Genomic DNA, 19,949 nt, shown 5'->3' with positions numbered 1-19,949 from the left:
CCCAAAAGTGTTGCCCCAGCAGTGGAAAATAAAGTTCAGAAAAGTTAAGAATTGTGCTCGAAGTCATATAGCTAGTTAGTGGCTGAGTTGAGACTCACACCAGTTGTGACTCTAAAGTCCACACTCTGAATCACTATGTTACACTGTTATACTGCCTTTCTGTTGGGAATCACTTACCAAGAGTCATCCCTCAGTTGTTTTAAACTTTAGGGGTCTGATTTGGGCCTGTAATATCTCTAGGGAGCAAGATAACTTAATTTCGAAATTTTCCATGTTATAAGCACAAGATAAGTAGCATATTTTACATTTTCCCAATTCCTGTGAATTCAAGATGCAAGTAAGTGTACGTGAATTGCCATATGGAAAAGAGGAAAAAAAAAAAAAAAGAGGAAAAAAACCCCAAATAGTTCATTTCACCTTTTTGCCTTATTTCTGAGCAGACAGAGGTTACAAGGCTGAGTAAGAGGCTAAAGGGAGGAGTAAGTGATTGATGGTCAATCATGTTGAAATATCTGTTCAACCCAAACTGAAATCGTTACATATTTTTTTTGATGCTAATTTATTTTAATTGAGAAGTTAATAAGAGGCTTCTAGTTTCCTGAATGGCTGAAAACACGAGAGCCCAAATCTGGACTTTACAGATCCTGCCACCACCGCCCACTCACCCACTTGCACGTATGTGCACACACACAGACAGAGTGTCCGTCAGCTCACTGGCCTCCAGATGTGTTGGGAAGAGAGGAAGTAATGGGGAGATTAGGGAGGGAAGAGGAAGTGTGGCATTTAATCATATTTCTGTAAGACAGCTTTTACTGAAAGGTAAATATAATGTACAATAATAAAATACAAGGTTAGCCTCTTACTTTCTAGGACATTTTTATTCAAGACATTATCCTAACATTATTAAAATTTTAATATACTCTGCTCTGCAAAAGCTACTTCCCTGGTTTGGTGGCTGAAGATGATGTCACAGTTGTTTATCGAGATACTTGTTATTGTCAACTCATCCACTAGCCTTAGTAATAACAGTGTGTATAGAGCTGAAGTATATATGATATTTATCAATTTCTGCTAATGGAAATAAGAGTTTATGGAGGCTAATATTCTGAAGGGGCAGTCAAAATCAAGGAGTCTGTAAGTAATTCATAAAAAAATATGTAAAAACTCTCTTCATATTGCCTGCCTAAGTGTCTGGCAGATTCATATAACACACAACGCCTTCTCCATCTCGCTTCCTGGTTTACTGAAGACCTACGTTCATTTGTCATATGAGTAAAATCCTATTTTATTTTATTATTATCATTTAAAAAGATTTTATTTACTTGTCAGAGAGCGAGAGAGCACAAGCTGAGGGAGCAGCAGGCAGAGGGAGAAGCAGCCCTCCCCCACACGCCGAGCAAGGAGCCCGATGCAGGACTCGATCCCAGGACCCCGGGATCATGACCTGAGCCAAAGGCAGTCGCTTAACCAACTGAGTCACCCAGGCATCCCTAAAATCCTATTTTATTAGTTTTTAATATGTTAAATAACTTTTTAAAATTGAAATATCAACATACAGTGTTATATTAGTCTCAGGTGTTGTACAATGTAATGATTCAACAATTTTATAGATTACTCAGTGTTAATAACGATAAGCATACTCTTAATAATAAAATGCTATTTATTTATTTTTTTTTTTAAGATTTTTATGTATCTCTCTGACAGAGAGAGAGAGGCAGCGAGAGAGGGAACACAAGCAGGGGGAGTGGGAGAGGGAGAAGCAGGCCTCCCACCGAGCAGAAAGCCTGATGCAGGGCTTGATCCCAGGACCCTGGAACCATGACCTGAGCCGAAGGCAGACGCTCAATGACTGAGCCACCCAGTCGCCCCAAAAATGCTATTTTAAATAGCATTTAATCTAGGATTTTATTTTTAAGATTTTATTTATTTGATAGAGAGAGTGAGGGTGCAACAAGCAGGGGGAGCGGCTGGTGGAGGGAGAGGGGGAAGCAGACTCCAGACTTCCGCAGAGCAGAGAGCCCATTGCAGGGCTTGATCCCAGGACCCCAGGATTATGACCTGAGCCAAAGGCAGACGCTTAACCGACTGAGCCACCCAGATGCCCCAATCCAGGTTTCTTTTAACAAACCTTTCATGTCATAGTAGGTGCTTAAAAGATGCTATCTAGAGACATAGTAGATGCTTAAAACATGGCTTTTGCTAACCAGATTTCAATTTTATTAAACGATAAAACCTATATAAAAGATTTATTCCTAAGCCTCCACAGGTATGGCATCTGCCTTGTCTAATGAAAGTATTAGGTTTGGATTCTGTATTTTTGCTGTCTGTTGTGATGTCCTGCTAAGATCTTAGTGGGATGGATATGGGTTGGACCAAAGCAGTTTGAAAACCATGGCACAGATGGGGTAGAGATGATGTGGGGATAACATGAGAGGTTGGGATTTAAGAAGAATATGGGAAAGTGGAGATGAATAGGACTGAGGTAAGAAAGGAGAGGAAAAGGAAGATGGAAAAAAGTTAAGGCAGCCTAGTGACAGAAATCTCAGCGAGCTGCCTGTTGGAGCTATTGTGTAAAGAATGGGAAACATGGGCGCCTGGGTGGCTCAGTCAGTTGGGCGTCTGCCTTCGGCTCAGGTCATGATCCCAGGGTCCTGAGATCAAGTCCTGCATCGGGCTCCCTGCTCAGCAGAGAGCCTGCTTCTCCCTCTCCCTCTGCTGCTCCCCCTGCTCGTGGGCTCTCTCTCTCTGTCAAATAAATAAAATCTTAAAAAAAAAAAAAAAAGAATGGGAAATGTATTAGGACTGGTTTTGGCTGCAAATTTCAGAAAAACCTAATAGCTGCTTAAAAAGACAAGAGAAAAGTTTTTCTTTCTCAGGTAAAAGAAATTCAGAGCTAGGCAGTGTGGGACTAGGGTGGTAGCTCCCCAGTCATTGTGGCTCCAGCTTCCCGTCTTTTTGCCCTGGCATTGTATCAGTCAACTGTTGTTACAGATATGCCACATAACAGATAACTCTAAAAACTCAATAGCTTCAAAGCACTTATTTTTCACTCATGGGATGTGGCTCTGCTGAACTTGGCTGGGGATCAGCTGAGCTTGGCTTGGTTCCAGGTATTTGGGTTCTGAACTCTTCCATGTGTCTCCTCATCATGGGACCAGCAGCTACTGCGCCATATTTTTCTCAAGGCAGATGGCAAAAGCAAGAAGGCAAGCCAAACCACACAAGCATATTTAAAGCTTTTGTTTGTGTCATGGCTCCTAACATGTCATTGTCCAAAACAAGTTCAGACCATTCCCAGAGTCAGTGGAGCAGAGAGGTATACTCCTGTCATATAATCACGGCAACAACAGGAAGGAAAGGAAGGATTATAAGAAAATAAAACAATCTGCCACGGCCATCCTAGCATACTGTCTCAGGGCCCAGTTAGGCCCCCTGACCTCCAGCCGTCATTCTTACATTCTAGCTAAGTGGAAAAAAAAGCAAAGAAGGAAATACCCTTGCCCTTTAAACATATCTAGAAATTGCACATATACTTTCTCTTACATATTAGTCTTCCACTCTAAAGAATATAGTCTTAATTCCAGGCATTTATTTGCCTAGCTTAAAACTGGGAGGTCTGTTATTAAGGAGGAAGAGGAGAATAGATATTGGGATTGATGACTAGCATTCTTTGCCACAGGAAATTTGCATAATTTTGTGGGGAAAAATAAGGCGAAGGCATATTTACAGATGCAGCAAGGTGTCAGCAGTTAGCCTTCTAGATGTTATTTCTTTCAATTATTTTTCACCCTCTGTGATCCTTAGACTTAAGGAATGCACACAGAAGGACCTCAAGAAATTGCTGCTGAATTATTTTTGCTGTTTTAAAGTACTCTGAAAAATTTACTTTTAAAAACGCACACCTTTATTTTTACAGTCTAATTTCAGGATTGGGTAGCTAACACAGTCAGATCCACTCTTGAGTCCCTGCCTATATAAAAGGCTCTTGCCAATATGACATATCTTTTCTGTAACTTGTTATACAGTTTCTTAGGAAGGAGTTTTGCATATTATACGTAAAATTTCAGTAGATACTTTGTAGACTCAAATTGTTCAGCAGAGTGTTGGAGTACTTTATACTTCTTGAGTTTTTTATTCAATATGAAAAAAATTTTTAACTTTTTATTTTGAAATAATTTCACACTTCAGGTTGCCGAATAGTACAGAGAATTCCCTTATACCCTTTACCCATACTTCCCCAATTATTTAGAGTCTATGATTTAAGTGATTTTATTCCAGCTGTATATTTAGGATCAACAGATTTTGGCAATAAAAGATATTTAATTTTAATTCATATGTAGCATCAACCTTATTCAAAACATGGATGGTAATAAGTTTTGTTATCTTTTAGCCATCTGCTTAGTTTGGTACAACAGAGTCTTCAAGCAACTGTCAAGAAAGGCATACAGCACCCTCGTACTTATTTCTTGAAGAGAGGGAGAGTTCTCAGTTTTTATTTTTTAATTTAAATTCAAATTAATTAACATATAGTATATTAATTAGTTTCAGAGGTAGAGTTCAATGAGTTCTCCATTTTTATTTGGAAGTGTCAAACCCACGGAAATGTTGAAAGAATACCTCAATGAACACTTGTATACTTTCCCTAGATTCACCAGTTGTTAACATTGTTTTACTGAACTCTTTGGAAATAAATTGTAGACATCACGACATTTCACCCCTAAATATTTCTGTAATGTTATCTCCAAAGACCAAAAAAAAAAAAAAAATCTCCTAAAGTTTTCCTAATCAACAACAATGCCATTATTCCATTAAGAAATTTAACCTTAGGGCACCTAGGTGGCTCAGTTGGTTAAGCATCTGACTCTTGATTTCAGCTCAGGTCATGAACTCAGGGTCAAGAGATGGAGCCCGCTCAGGCTCCGCACTGGGTGTGGACCCTGCTTGGGATTCTCTCTCTCTCCCCCTTTGCCCACCCCTCCAACCCCCCACCCCTGCTCCTGTACACACACTTGGTCTTTAAAAAGAAAGAAAGAAAAGAAAGAAATTTAACAATATAATGCTATCATTTAACAATACACAGTCTGTATCCAGATTTCTTCACTTTTTTATTACAACTGATTTTTTTTAATTTTTATTTTTTAAAGATTTTATTTATTTATTTGACAGAGCAAGAGAGTACAAGCAGGGGGAGCAGAAGAAGAGGGAGAAGCAGGCTCCCCACTGAGCAGGGAGCCCGATGTGGGGCTTGATCCCAGGACCCTGGGATCATGACCTGAGCCGAAAGCAGACGCTTAACCATCTGAGCCACTCGGGTGCTCCTACAACTGATTTTTAAAAATTTAGTATCCAGTCAAGGTCATGCATTGATTTGGCTGTCGTGTCCTTTAATTTGGAAACTCTTAGCCTTATTTTCTCTTAAAGACATGGTTTTTGAAGAGTCCAGGCCAGTTGTCTTATAGAATGTCCCACAACACATTGTCATTACTCACTTTTAATAGAGCACTTCTGAGATTCCTGATGAACCCACTCTCAATTCTCATAGATGGCAGATTTCTTTCCAGACCAGATATTCCTTACTGTTAAGTCCATTTTTAGGGTCGTACTGTGATTGGAGCTGATGAAATTATTTATCAGTAGGAACTAGTGCAACCAACTGTTACCTCCTCAGAGTGAAAAATTCCTTATGCCCAAGCTATAGGAGCCCACCTGCTCCCCTCCACCCTCCCAAATCCCTGTCTCTTCTCTGGTTCTATCTTGTTTTTTTCTAGCACTTCCTACTACCTGACATGGTTTATTTGTATATGTACTTACTGGTTGCCTTTCCTCACCAGAAAACAGGCTGTTTGCCTCGTTTACTACTGTGCCCCCAGTGCCTAGAGGAATGCTCAGTCTGAATTGTTGAATGAATATTTGAACTAGTTTGGGTCAGTCTGGAAATACTTCAGGGACATAGTTTGAATTACCACCCCCAGACAGTTGATTTTTGCCTTTACCTACAGGTGTGGGCCCTGCTTCTGTGATGGTTGGGAATCTGGTTGCTGGAAAACGCATAGCACAAGCTGCAGGAAGAGATCTTGGGCAAATTGAAGAGAATGACTTAGTGAGGAAGGTAAGAAGAGTTCAGATGTGTTGATTTTTATAAAAAAGTCAAGGACAGAACTTTTGCTTCAGGCAGTAGATGGGAGATGCCTTATCCAACTTTTCCAAAGTTACTGACCCTGATTCTTTTTTCTGCTTTATGACTTCAGCACCAGTTTCTGGCGGAGATTTTACAGTGGCGAGCCCAGGCAACTCCTGACCATGTACTCTTCATGCTGTTAAATGCCAAGGTATTAAAAATCCAATTGTATCTATCTAATCATATGACTATTATGGGAGGATCTTAGGCACTCTTGATCTCTTTCATCAGAAAATTTCCATTGTCAACTCTGAGGGAGGAGTTACTGCTTTCTTCTTGTTTTGACATATGAGGATAAATTGTGCAATCACTTCAAGGTTGAAACGAGACCTCCTGGAGTGTTATCTAATGCTGGCTCTCCTCATGTTACGGTCGAGTCGCCTTTATTCAGTAATGATAGGAACAGTGGAGCCAACAGTGCAGTTCCATAGATCTGCAGATGTATAGGATGCATTATGTCATGTCATTTTGAATCGAATTTGACTTTTAATTCTTGGACTTCCACCAGGAAGCAAATGACTTTAGGTAAACATTTATTTTTTAAGATTGTATTTACTATTTTTTTGAGAGAGAGAGAGAGAGAGAGCACAAGCAGGGGGAGTGGCAGAGGGAGAGAAAGAGGGAGAAGCAGACTCCCTGCCGAGCAAGGAGTCTGGGACTCAATCCCAGGACCCTGGGATCATGACCTGAGCCGAGGCAGAGGCTTAACAGACTGAGCCACCCAGGCGCCCCATGGATAAATATTTCTTGAAACAAAGTTACTTTTACTATATACTTAAATGATTTATTGGTAACAGATAAAAAACAAATTGAAAATTATTCAGAATTTATTAAGTGGTACTTTCTAATGGATGGTTCATCAGAATATTATTTTTTTTAATATTTTTATTTATTTATTTGACAGAGAGATAGTGAGAGCAGGAACACAAGCAGAGGGAGTGGGAGAGGGAGAAGCAGGCTTCCCGCTGAGCAGGTAGCCCGATGCGGGGCTCGATCCCAGGACCCTGGGATCATGACCTGAGCTGAAGGCAGTCGCTTCACTGACTGAGCCACCCAGGCGCTCCAGAATATTATGTTTTTAAGTTAGGCATTCTGTGGGCATGTGGTGGTACTTGTTTTAACAGCTGAATCAGAGGCTAAAAGTACTGTGACAATGTTATATAACAGTATTTCCCACCATCGGGGAGCACTATAGGGCCTATTGAAATCTCCTGGGCCACTTACCCAAGTTGCCCCCTTCTGCCTCGGCCGCCCCTGGATTCTGATGTAATTTATACAAACGCTTTTGAGAGTTTATTTGCTGATAGAACCTCATGAGGGGAGTATGCTGCGCATCTTGTGAAAAGTCATTAAAAATCTAAAGAACCATTGCGCTCTGATAGAAAACTTTTTGACTTCCTTGTTCTACCCTGAATGAATTGGGCTTCCCTCCAAGCCTGTGGATTCATTAGGGTCCTCAGTTTCAGTAAGAAAATGTCAGTCCAGCTTACTTCGCCACTCCACTTCCAAGCTGGGTTACAGTTAAAGCCCTGTGAAACCTGTATCCCAGGTATTTTTTTTTTAAGATTTTATTTATGTATTTGAGAGAGAGAATGAGAGAGAGAGCACATGAGAGGGGGAAGGTCAGAGGGAGAAGCAGACGCCCTGCCAAGCGGGGACCCCGATGCGGAACTCAATCCAGGGACTCCAGGATCATGACCTGAGCCCAAGGTAGTCGCTCAACCAACTGAGCCACCCAGGCGTGCCCCCAGGTATTTGTTAGAGAGCATAAGTTTAAATTTGCTTCTTGGTTAGAGAAATAATGTATGTGTTGACTCAAAGACATTTAGTTCATTTATTCTTCTGTATATTCTAGTATGTTACCTTGGATTAGCCCAGACTATCAGAAAGCTTAGTGACCATATCACATTGTTCCCTCATGCCCAGAAAAAAATAAAAAATAAAAAAAAATAAAGATTTATTTGAGAGAGAGTGCAGGGGATGGGGGAGCAGAGGGAGAAGGAGAGAGAGAATCTTAAGCAGGCGCCACGCCCAGTGGCTCAATCTCATGACCCTGAGATCACAACCTGAGCTGAAACCCAGAGTCAGACACGTAACTGACTGTGCCATCCAGGCACCCCCAGAAAATTGTTTTTATTTTAGTTTGCTACTGTACCATGGGCCAAAAAGAATATTGTAAGATATAAGAAATGGCCTTGTGGCTCTAACCCTGACTTTAGCCAAAGGGATATCCATTTTAGTGTTACAACCTTACTGTCCAACAATAGACAGTTGACTAAGTAAATTATGGCATATAAAATTATGGCATGAAATACTATACAGCCATTCAAAACAGTGTTATAAAAGAATATTTGATTATGCAGAAAATATTCATAATGTGTAAGTGGTAAAGAATAACATAGCAAACTTCAGTAAAATAATCAACTATCTAGGAGCACCTGAGTGGCTTAGTCGGTTAAGCGCCTGACTCTTGATTCTGTCTCAGATCGTGATTTCAGGGTCGTGAGATCAAGCCCTGCATAGGGCTCCACACTCAGTGCAGCGTCTACTTGAGATTCTCTCTCCTTCTCCCCCTACCCCTCCCACTTGTGCTCTCTCTCTCTCTCAGATAAATAAATAAACCTTTAAAAAATAATAATAATAGGGGCGCCTGGGTGGCTCAGTTGGTTAAACCGCTGCCTTCAGCTCAGGCCATGATCCCAGGGTCCTGGGATCGAGCCCCACATCGGGCTCCCTGCTCATGCACGAAGCCTGCTTCTCCCTCTGTCTGCCTCTCCCCCTGCTTGTGCTCTCTCCCTCTCTCTCTCTCTCGCTCTCTCTGTGTGTCAAATAAATAAATAAAATCTTAAAAAAAAAAAAAAAAAAGAACTGAGGCCGGAGATATAAAATAACTTGCCTGAGATCTAGTAAGTGGTGGGACTGGGAAATTAGCTCTTTCATTTGAACCCAGAGCTGGCTTCTGAGCCCACATTCTTTACCAGTGCAATACACAGCTTCAGGCAGATAGTATAATATGGTAACATTTTTTTAATGTCGCATGTGAATTTACATATAATGTATACTCATTTTTTAAGAGCCAGGAAAATATACAGCAAAATGTTGATAGTGGTTATATCTTATATTTTACTTGTCTCTATTTTCTATATTGAACATGTACTATTTTATATTAAAGAAACTTAAGTTATTTTTAAAATAGCTTTAAAAATAAAACTTGTTTTTCTTGTGAGACTTTTTGAGTTACAGAGTTACAATAATTAAGATAGGGTGGTATTAGCACAATAGGCAGAGAATAATTTGGTGTTATTTAGTGAAGTTGGAGATAGGCATATGCGGTGATCCCAGAATTCCATCTCTAGGTCTGCCCTTTACCAAAACTCATGTGTTTACACATGAGGATACATGTATAAGAGTGATATTGTCGATCAGCAGCAGAATGGATGAATAAATTGTCGTGTGTTTGTACAGTTAAATACTATGCAGCAACAAAAATGAGAACTACACCCGTGCACTGCGGCAGAGATGACTGTTAATGTTGAGAGAGAGAAGCAAAACACAGAAGCTCATACTGTACATTACATTTCTGTAAAGTCAAACCTTTCACGGGTGGTAACATTATAAAGAAAAGGAAATCAGTGATTAAGATTAAAAAGTCAAAGTAGCAGTTACGTGTGGAGGGAAAGAAAGGATGAGACTAGGCCGGGGGGGGGGGGGGGGCGCACCCCCGGGTGTGCTTTGGTGCTCCTGGCAGTGGCGTTCTTCATGCCTGCCCGTTCTTATACCGATGCTTCCTTTGTAATTTTCCATTATGCAGTACGTTCATATTTTATGCACTTTCATATTTGTGTGGTTTATCTTTACACACAAAAGGGTTTCAAAAAACCTAGCTCAGTGAAACTTGGATTGACATTCAGGAATTGATGAAGACCTCAAGGAGAAATTATTCTCAGGATCAGGAGTAGCTGGCCATCTTCTGATCTGCTAACCTTTATTATTAGCGAGTGGACTCCGTTGTTCCTGTTTTGTTTACATCTTTGCTGTGAGAATACTCGGAGCCAAATTTGTGTGACGTACAGCAAATGCACATGATGCGCGTGGCCACATGGCCAGCAGTGACTCCAGCCCTCATCCTAGTTTTATTTCCTTTATTTTCCTTCCATTCTTACTTCCTCATTTAAATAAAAAATTCCTATGTGTTTTTGAAGCTGTCTTAAACAGGAAAGACTATAGGTACGTATGTTTGATTTAAGTTAATGTTGATATTCCCTAAGTACCTTCAGGCATTGAAAAAGAAATACCACACGTCTTTCGATACTACGGGAATTTTCACTGGAATTGATAACTTGCTAAAGAGAATCTACCAAGGCACAAGCCTTTTCGACATAACGTTGTACTTGTCACTGTTTTATTTCCTGAGTTTTGACCCACTTATACTTTCTTCTATTTAAAGGGAACTACTGTGTGTACAGCCAGTTGCCTTCAGCTTCATAAGCGAGCAGAGAGGATTGCATCAGTTCTTGGTGATAAGGGGCATCTAAATGCAGGAGACAACGTGGTGTTGCTCTATCCACCTGGTAGGTGTTGGGTTGGTAAACTAGACTCAAGCTCCATTACCAGGCTACAGAGTATGAGAGGCCAGGAAGTGAGGGCCGCCATCTTTGCCCACATAGGCTGTGCACTTCCCAGCTCTGGGAGTCCCAGGCACCCAGGCTAAGGTAAGAACCGAGCTTCACGCCCTGGAGTTGGGCAGCACCATGGCTCTGCTGGGACTGTGTCTGTTGTATTTACTCTTGTATTCCCACTGTGTAGCATAGTTCCTGGTGCTATGGTAAATATCGAATGAATAAGTGAAGACTCTCTGACTTCTGGAACCTTCAAAAGAGGTGCTTTCTTTCTAGGAGTGTTCAGGAATGGGACCATTTCACCCAGTTCCTAAAGAATATTATGTGTGAACTCTTTTGACTTTGCTTTCTTTATATCCTGATTGATGTGTAGTCTTCGTTATTGCTGCTTTCATCTTCCAGGCTCTCATTTAATTTAAAAATGTTCTCTTCATAGTAAGAGGGACTCAGAATTATTTGATGACAGTTTGGTGTAAATATTAAAAATGTTAGGTGAAATATTTGAGGTTTTCGTTTCTGTACTCTTCCGTCACATTACCCACTCATATCTCTGGTTTTCTCTGGTCTTTCATCCCCCTTAGTTCATTTTGTTCTGTGATTCTTACTATACTGTTTTATTTACACTGATACTAAGACTACTTAAAAGGTCATCTGGTGGGCGACTGGGTGGCTCAGTTGGTTAAGTGTCTGCCTTCGGCTCAGGTCATGATCCCGGGGTCCTGGGATCGAGTCCCACGTCAGGCTCCCTGCTCAGCGGGGAGTCTGCTTCTCCCTCTGCCCCTCACCCCTGCTCGTGCGCTCTCTCTCACGCTCTCTGTATCTCTCTCTCTCAAATAAATAAATTAATTAAAATCTTAAAAAAAAAAAAAGGTCATCTGGTAAAAGAACCCTCCTATGGTGCTCCTGTAAGGTTGTCTTCCATCCACCAGTGAATGACATGGTGATGGACCAGAGCACTTCCTGAAAAGGCCACTCTCCATGTCCTGATAGTGGAGAGTCTTCTTCAAATTGAGTCACACTTTGCCTCCCTAAAACTTGCACACACAGGTGGAGCATCATCTCAGAAGTCTAATCGCTTGTCACACAGCAGCCTTTCCAAATATTTTTTTAAAGCTCAGGTGTTCCTCATCCCTCCCTTTCCCCATTCTTTTATTTCCTAAGTTACCAGACCTCATTTCTGCAGTTATTTCTTCTAAGCAATATCAAGTAATGATTTCAAAATACCTTCCTTAGGTGTCTTTCAAGAGTTTTCTTTACTTGGGCGCCTGGGTGGCTCAGTTGGTTAAGCGACTGCCTTCAGCTCAGGTCATGATCCTGGAGTCCCGGGATCGAGTCAGGGAGTCGGCTTCTCCCTCTGACCCTCTTCCCTCTCGTGCTCTCTATCTCTCATTCTCTCTCTCTCAAATAAATAAATAAAATCTTTAAAAAAAAAAAAGAGTTTTCTTTACTTTTGACTTCCTTTCTTGTTACTTATTCTTGGCTTCTCTATATTTTTTAAGTTGTTTTATATGCTTCCTTCTTTACATTCAGTCCCTTCTCGATTTAAAAAATTTCTTCTGCTGTTATCTGTGTTAAAATCATGATAGTAAACTATCTGACACATGATTTAATAAACTGGTTTTAGAAGATCTGCCTTTTAGTTTCTGAGTGATGCTGGGCAGCTAAGTTACTCTTGTCTTGCAGGCATCGAGTTAATAGCAGCATTCTATGGTTGCCTGTACGCGGGGTGCATACCTGTCACTGTCCGACCTCCTCACGCTCAGAACCTTACGGCCACATTGCCCACTGTCCGCATGATTGTTGACGTAAGTACCGAGTGTATCTTGCCTCGTCTTCATCTCATAAAATCCAGAGTCAGACAACTCAGGATCCTTACTAAATTTCCGGTTTTGTTGAGTCAGGAAGTGAAATCTGTCTCCTGAAAACCACCTCCTTTTCATTTATCTGAACAAAATGACTAGCATTTTTCGGTGAAGGAATATGGGAAAGTGATTACTGGTGAGGTACAGAATTGTGTTTTTATCATGAATGTTAAGGAGGTGAGGCTGTCGTTAGTAATTCTCCATAAAACTTTTTTTATCTCCCTTCTTAAAAAATGTTCTCATTTTTTCTGCACAGTAGCCAAGGTAATTTGACACGCCAAACTGGATTCTCCCCAGTGTTGGTCATTTTTATTTGGGTTAGTTCTATAAAGTCACTTGGCATAGTATTAAAAGGTATCCAGATCTTGCCCTGGGAGTGATAGAAGTTTCTCAAGGATATGAGATTTGAGGGAAGTAACATAAATCTGTATTGCATCATATTCTAATTCATGTTACGGCAAAGAGGCAGAATTCTAACTTGTGTAACATTTGTTTCTGTCAGCAACTAGAGCCTGTGCTGTAAAAGCCATGTTCGCCATAGATGATTTGATTACAAAGTTCAGCTCAGCAGAATGCCCTCTTTATATACTGCAGAGTAGGACAGAGCAGCAGGGAGGGGAGTTTCCTGCTGTTGACAGTTTGAGGGGAAGTTGGTCACTTTGCGTTTTCCTTGTATCGGTGTGAAAGGAGAGCTTAGTTGCCGTGACAGCTCCGCATCCCTCAAATTCGGGATATGTTCTAGGCCTAGCACATTCCGTGCATTCGCTCGACTGCGGCAAACGCCAACTCCTGTAGAGAGGAGCCTCGGACTCTTCTCGTTCCCGCGCAAGCCAACGTCCATGTTTTTACTTTATCACGGTCTTCGGGAAGCCAAGAGATGTTGGCATCCACACTGAGATTTTAACTATGAAATATTTGAGAATACTTGTTTACAATAACTCGTGTTGTGAACAGGCCCATCCTTCTGAGTCACAGTCCAGTGTTACACAGTTCCAGAAGGACAGACGTAGGGGACGCATCAGCATCCACTGTGCTATTGTGTGTTCTTTGAAAAACAAATACTTTCCTGTGCAGTATGGTGTGCTTTTAGTCCAGTATGAGTTTGCTTTTAGCAGCAGCCAGAGCCTGTGGTGCCACATGGGAACTAAGCTTCCTGGTGCTTATTTCTGTCCATTTGTTTTCTAGGTCAGCAAAGCAGCCTGCATTCTCACCACACAGACCCTGCTGAGGTTACTGAGGTCCCGAGAGGCAGCAGCAGCTGTGGACGTGAAAACCTGGCCAACCATCATTGACACAGGTGAAAGGGAGATTTCTCCAGAGCTACTGAAGGAGCAAGAACGTTCATTCCCTGAGATCTCCTAGATTCTCATGCCAAAGATGTTTATACAGCTCTTAGGTTGCAACACATTCCACCTGCTAAGACAGAAGCAAAACTTCATATCTGGTTCGCTTGTGTTACCAAAGGACTGGATGCTACAGCAGCCAGATCCAAAGATGCAGATCACAGTTTGCTAAAAGCTCTTGAAACAAAAAAGTGTCTTGCTCTTATTCTTGGCATCCTCAAATGGTGGTTAGGTTTTTGTGCAGAATATAACTGTGTACATGTAAGGCCATATAAAATCTTGAGATGATCTGATCCTCGACTTCTAGATGTGATCTAGTTAAAGCAGCATGGGACTAGGAGTCAGAAAACCCGGTTCTAGTTCAAGCTCAAGTACTTATTTTCTATATAACCTTCTCTGAGATTACCCTTTCCTAAAATGCTAACTACCCTTACCTGACTCACGTATTTTTTGAGAATGTCAAGTGCAGCATAATAGGAAAGTACTTTAAAAACCATAAAGTACATGACTTGTAGATGGTGTTCGTGCTAATAAAGCACGGTGGGGGAGAAGATGTGGGGATACCTGGAGAATGGTGGTAGAGGGGAGAGAGTGGGTTTTGGAGTCAGAGAGATGATATTTAAATCCTGATACTCTGTTACTCTCCGTGTATCCCTACTAACTTGGGCAAAATTGTCCATAAAGTGGGAGTTTTAATAACCACTTCATGGAGCTGTAATGATTAAATGACATAATGTAAAGCACTTCACACATAATCATCATAATAACATCTTTTATTGAGCCCTTGCTATATGCCAGTCACTTAACATACATTGCCTAATTTTATCCTTACACCAACCCTATTAGAAAGGTGTAAATTTTATCCTCATTTTACAGATAGGAGAACTGAGGTAGAGGGAGGTTAAATGAGTAGCAAAACTAAAATTCAAACCCGGTTGATTTGGCTCCATTCCCAGACTCTTAACCATTCATTTCCTTTCTCCCTGTTTTCAGTAAGTACCACATGGTGTCTGTCTAACTCAGGAACATTTGTATGGGCTTAAATGCAGGATGGCAGGTATTTGTGGTGGTTATGTGCCAGATGCTGAACTAGAGTTTTTTACATTTGTTACTTAAGGACGTAAGCACAGTTATATATAACACAAATGGACTGTGTTGGTGTTAATGATGCATGTAGACTTACTACAGTTGTTGGACTCAGTCGCATTTCAGGAAGACCTGAACTATGGGCTGTGATACAGACAACAGAAAGGTTTCTGTAGGAACACGAGTGACCCTACCCTATACAAAAGTGTGTTGAAAGTGATAGATAAAGTCTTTGGTTTGACCAGAGATGGGCGCCCAACAATATAGAGATTTAAATTTTAGAGTCAGAATTGTTTCTTGATCCAGAAAGCCATAGGAGTCATTAAAAAGGCATGGTTGGGGCCAGAGACAGCCTTGACATCCTTGGTTTTGACATACTTACGAAGCAAATTTGGGAGGAAGGGAGAGGTATATAAATAAACGAGCAAAGGAAAATAATCCCTAATTCTAGGTTTTCATTCTTAAAAATCCTACCGTATTAACTTGGAGAAAAACAACTTTTAAAGCTGTCCATGAGTGATATTGCATGTACTAAACTATAAATAATGAACTTTAACTTGGAACCAGCATAATAACAACTAAGGCTTTTTGAGTTTTTGAGTTGTTTGAAAAGTGCTTTATGTGAATCAACTCTCTAACAATCCTATGAGGGTAGGTATTATAAGGAAACAGAAACAAAGAGGTTAAATAATTCCAAAGTCACTCTGATGGTAAATGGCAGAGCAGGATTTGAACACCAGCAATCTGCTTCCTTAGTTATGTCTTCTGCCCCCTTTTTACTTTACCCCTCACCAACCTTCTAGTAAATACATTTATCTGATGGAGATTTGCTTTGTTTATATTACCCAGTGGTGTCCTCAACTCCAACCCACTTCTAGGAGTGACATACGTGAGCTGTTTGGTTAAATAGGAGAAGCCAAAGCTTTAGCAAATCCCAGGAGCTATATTTGTCCATAGCAAAGCCTTAGAAAACCAGTTGAAGAGCAATGATTTTCATGTTCCAGTGTGTCTGACATCAGGTTTTTCTCTTTTCATTGCAGATGATTTACCCAGGAAAAGGTTACCTCAGCTGTATAAACCACCCACTCCTGAGATGTTGGCCTATCTTGATTTTAGCGTCTCCACAACTGGCATGCTGACAGGAGTGAAGGTAGAGTGGGCTGGAGATAGTGACTCTCTCTGGATGCTGGTAAAATGCCAGGTCTGCAAAAAATAGAGATGACCACTGCCCCAGGGACTTCAGATGTGGAGGCCAGCTGGTTGTACCAGAGACAGTAGGCAGAGGATCAAAGGTCCCTGCTATATTTAAATAAAAGCATTGGCTCTTCCGGAATAAGTAACCCTAAGGAATGTGTGTTATGAAGTGTTCTGAACCTGGCCTAGAAACTAATAGATAACAAGAGTCACAGTTAAAGCCAGTAAGAAACCATAGATTCATATTTCATAGAACTCAGTATTAACTAATGAACAAAAATATGTTACCTTATGTTAGACCTAGGTAGGCTTTTTTTTTTTTTTTTAAGATTTATTTATTTATTTTAGAGGGTGGGGAGGGGCAAAGGGAGAGACAGAATCTCAAGCAGACTGTGCACTGAGGGTGGAGCCGGACATAGGGCTTGATCTCACGACCCTGAGATCATGACCTGGGCCAAAATCGAGAGTCAGACTAAGCGTTGAACTGACTAAGCCACCCAGGCACTCCAGACTTAGATAGGCTTTTTGAGACAATGAAAAACAGACATTATTTTGAGGAGTTTGAGGGAAATTGAAACTTTTCAAAACTATCATTAGGGCTTTTTCTGCCTGTGGAGATGCCAGTTCCATCCTGTTCTGTGTTCCCTCCTTTCCAGATGTCCCACTCTGCAGTCAATGCTCTTTGTAGAGCCATCAAGCTCCAGTGTGAGTTGTATTCTTCTCGGCAGATCGCTATCTGCCTTGACCCTTACTGTGGACTTGGCTTTGCACTCTGGTGTCTCTGCAGGTAGGAATGGAAAAGCAAAGAAACAGAATGAGTGGGGATGTCTTTGGGGCTGTCACCATCTCATCCTTCCCTTTGCTCCTTTAATTTGGTAATCTTTCAATAAAATGCTGATGTTTCCAGAATTGGTGCACCTGATGTATCTCTGAAGTTCATTTAGTTTTGGTTATATTCCCTTTTTTTTTCCTTGTCTGTTAGTTTTATGCCTCATACAAAAAGTGAGTGATCTTATTACTTGCTCTCTGCTCTATCCGGTAATCCTTATATTAGAAGCAGAGCCAAGTAAAAGGTTGATACTTGGGTGAAATATGTCGTGCTTTGACAGCCAGAATGTACCCCCTAGGTTTGGCAGGAAGGAGTATAATGAGATTGGATGACGGCATGTGCCTGGAAAGCAGCATGTCTTTCTTGTCCAGATTGTATCTTATGGAATGGCAAGTCCCCACTCCTCCCAGGGAGCCTTCTCTCAGCCCTGCATTTTCACCTCCCTGGGAGATGTCCCCATGAATGCTTCACAGACACCTACAACGCAGCATTCCCCTTGTGTGTCCTCATCTTTGACAGGGTGGGACCATTCACCTTAGGGGCCCAAACTAGGAACTTGAGCATTATTTTCAACTTCTATATCTGTACGTCTCAGATCCAATTAAGTGTCGTGTCCTTTGTGGCTCAGTTGTTCCCAAACCTGTCTGTACATAAGAATCACCTCGGGGTCTTTAAAAAAGCAAATTAAGGGGCCTTCCCCAGACTTACTAATAACTTAGATCTCCAGAGTTGGCAACCACAATTCCAGTATTTTTTAAATACAGGATCCTTGGGCTCTTTGTGATTCTATCTATACTCGGGTTTAAGAAGTTGAGGATTCATGGCTGCGAACTATACATATGAAATGTGACTCCTCATTCCTTTCTTTTTATCCTGACTGCATTGTCGGGATTCAAGCCTCATCATCTCTCACCTCTCCTGTCCCTCCCTCGCCAGTGTCTGTGTCTCCAGTCCCTCTCCCTAGTGCTGGGATTGTCCCAGCTTAAAGCCACAGCGACTGCCTGCTGGGAAAGCCTAAACTCCTTCAGATGATAGTTACGCTCTTACAGTTCGGCCCCAACCCTTCTGGCCTCACTTCTCACCACTCCCCCATGCATCCTGTGCTATAGCATTTCATACTAGAATGCTATTTCTGACAACTTTAAACATACCATATACTTCTGTGTTTCTTTTCCTTTGCATATGCTGTTCCTCTGCCTGGAATGCTCTTACCCCCACCCCCATTTCCTCCAGCCACTGTCAAACTCCTGCTCAATCTTTAAGCTCCGGGTCAACTGACACCTACTCAGTGAAACACCGCCCCCACCCCCCACCCCAGGTTTCCTAATTTGAATGACTTGCTCCTTCTTTTATGATCTTGGTTTTATGATCTTCACATCTCAGTTACAGTATATACCAGTCTGCTTTATTTTAGTTATTGTGTCTTGTGAGTTGGACAGGAGCAAGGTTGATGCTTAGACCTTTATATCTCATATGACCTTACACAGCCCTTCACATGCAGTAAATATTTGTTGAATGGATGGTGTTCTAAGACATCAAGATGTCTAGGATGAATTGATAATATCAGCTCTTGCCTTTCTTCATTGCAGTGTCTATTCAGGTCACCAGTCCATCTTAATTCCTCCTATGGAGTTAGAAAACAACCTTTTCCTCTGGCTCTCCACTGTCAACCAGTACAAAATAAGGGACACTTTTTGCTCCTATTCAGTAATGGAGCTCTGCACCAAAGGGCTTGGAAACCAAGTGGAGGTGCTAAAGGTAAGAGGCAACCACACAAGTACCTGGTCCCAAGGGCCCTGAAAGAAACGGGCCACGCATGACGAGACCCGAGCCAGGCCTGCCAGGCCTATCTGCCTGCCTTTTTCTAGCCGGCCAACATTTTGTAAAACCTCAGGAATTTTATTGCTTCCACTTTCTAATTTAATGCGCTCTTTCAAAGCTGGATCTGAGTCTTACTTTGTGGAGAGGAAGGTGAAACTAGTCGGGAGGCTGAATGGAAGTGACTTCATGGAAAGATGAAAGAGAACCATGACCCCCAGTAGGATTTTTTTCCGAGAAAATTTGCAGCCCCAGAGTAGTGGAGATTGGGGTGTGCCCCAAAGATCAGGGGAGCTCATTCGTGTGTGTACCCAGGGATAATGTGTCTGACTGGCGTATGAGAGAAGTCAGAGGACACGGATTCTCTTTAATAGAAAATTATGTGGATGTTAAGAAACAAAACAGAAGAGCATAGGGGAAGGGAGAGAAAAATAAAACAAGACGAAACCAGAGAGGGAGACAAACCGTAATAGACTCTTAGTCATAGGAAACAAGCTGCGGGCTGCGGGCTGCGGGCTGCAGGCTGCTGGGGCGGAGGGGCCGGGGGCCGGGGAACTGGGGGGGTGGGCGTTCCGGAGGGCACGTGGTGAGCGCTGGATGTCACCAGGGACTGATGAGTCACCGACCTCTACCTCTGAAACCAGTAATACACTATATGTTAACTGACCTTAAATAAGAATAAGTAAATACATAAAAGTAGAGGATTGACCCTAAGAAGGGTAACAAGAAACAGGACTCGGTCTCTAGAGTGCTGGGTTTCGTGTTCTCTCAGTCCCTTCTCTCCATTTTGAAATAGGAAGACATCCAAAGCACAGAAGTGGGGAGTTATAAAAATGGACTGCTGAAGAATCTAAGATTTTTAGATAAAAGAGGAAAGAAATAGAGAATGAACAGATGCACCAGTGGGTAGTGATGTTAGTGGAGTGCCTTGGCATTTCCGAAAACTTTGGTCTTTTCCCTGGGTGTCGAGATGAGAATACCCAGTTCCTTGGCTCTTCCTGACCAAAGGGATAGAACAGT

At 41.7% G+C, this 19,949-nt stretch overlaps 1 protein-coding gene across 4 annotated transcripts in view; it reads left to right on the top strand.

The window, feature by feature from the left end:
• DIP2B (disco interacting protein 2 homolog B) overlaps window positions 1–19,949 on the top strand; it is a 216,606-nt gene that overhangs the window by 182,128 nt on the left and 14,529 nt on the right. For all 4 annotated transcript variants that reach the window (XM_025883266.1, XM_025883264.1, XM_025883265.1 and 1 more), the window contains 8 exons: window positions 6,000–6,109; window positions 6,249–6,329; window positions 10,626–10,749; window positions 12,481–12,602; window positions 13,845–13,956; window positions 16,129–16,238; window positions 16,939–17,069; window positions 18,701–18,869. In XM_025883266.1, coding sequence (XP_025739051.1) covers window positions 6,000–6,109; window positions 6,249–6,329; window positions 10,626–10,749; window positions 12,481–12,602; window positions 13,845–13,956; window positions 16,129–16,238; window positions 16,939–17,069; window positions 18,701–18,869 — 959 coding nt within the window. The remainder of the gene's footprint in view (window positions 1–5,999; window positions 6,110–6,248; window positions 6,330–10,625; window positions 10,750–12,480; window positions 12,603–13,844; window positions 13,957–16,128; window positions 16,239–16,938; window positions 17,070–18,700; window positions 18,870–19,949) is intronic.

This window comes from Callorhinus ursinus, unplaced genomic scaffold (assembly GCF_003265705.2).
Source record: "Callorhinus ursinus isolate GAN/ISIS: 27379988/994484 unplaced genomic scaffold, GSC_fseal_2.0 scaffold44, whole genome shotgun sequence".
Lineage (NCBI taxonomy): Eukaryota > Metazoa > Chordata > Mammalia > Carnivora > Otariidae > Callorhinus > Callorhinus ursinus.
The sequence above is the reverse complement of the archived record's forward strand: the minus strand, read 5'-3'. Positions and strand labels throughout refer to the sequence as shown.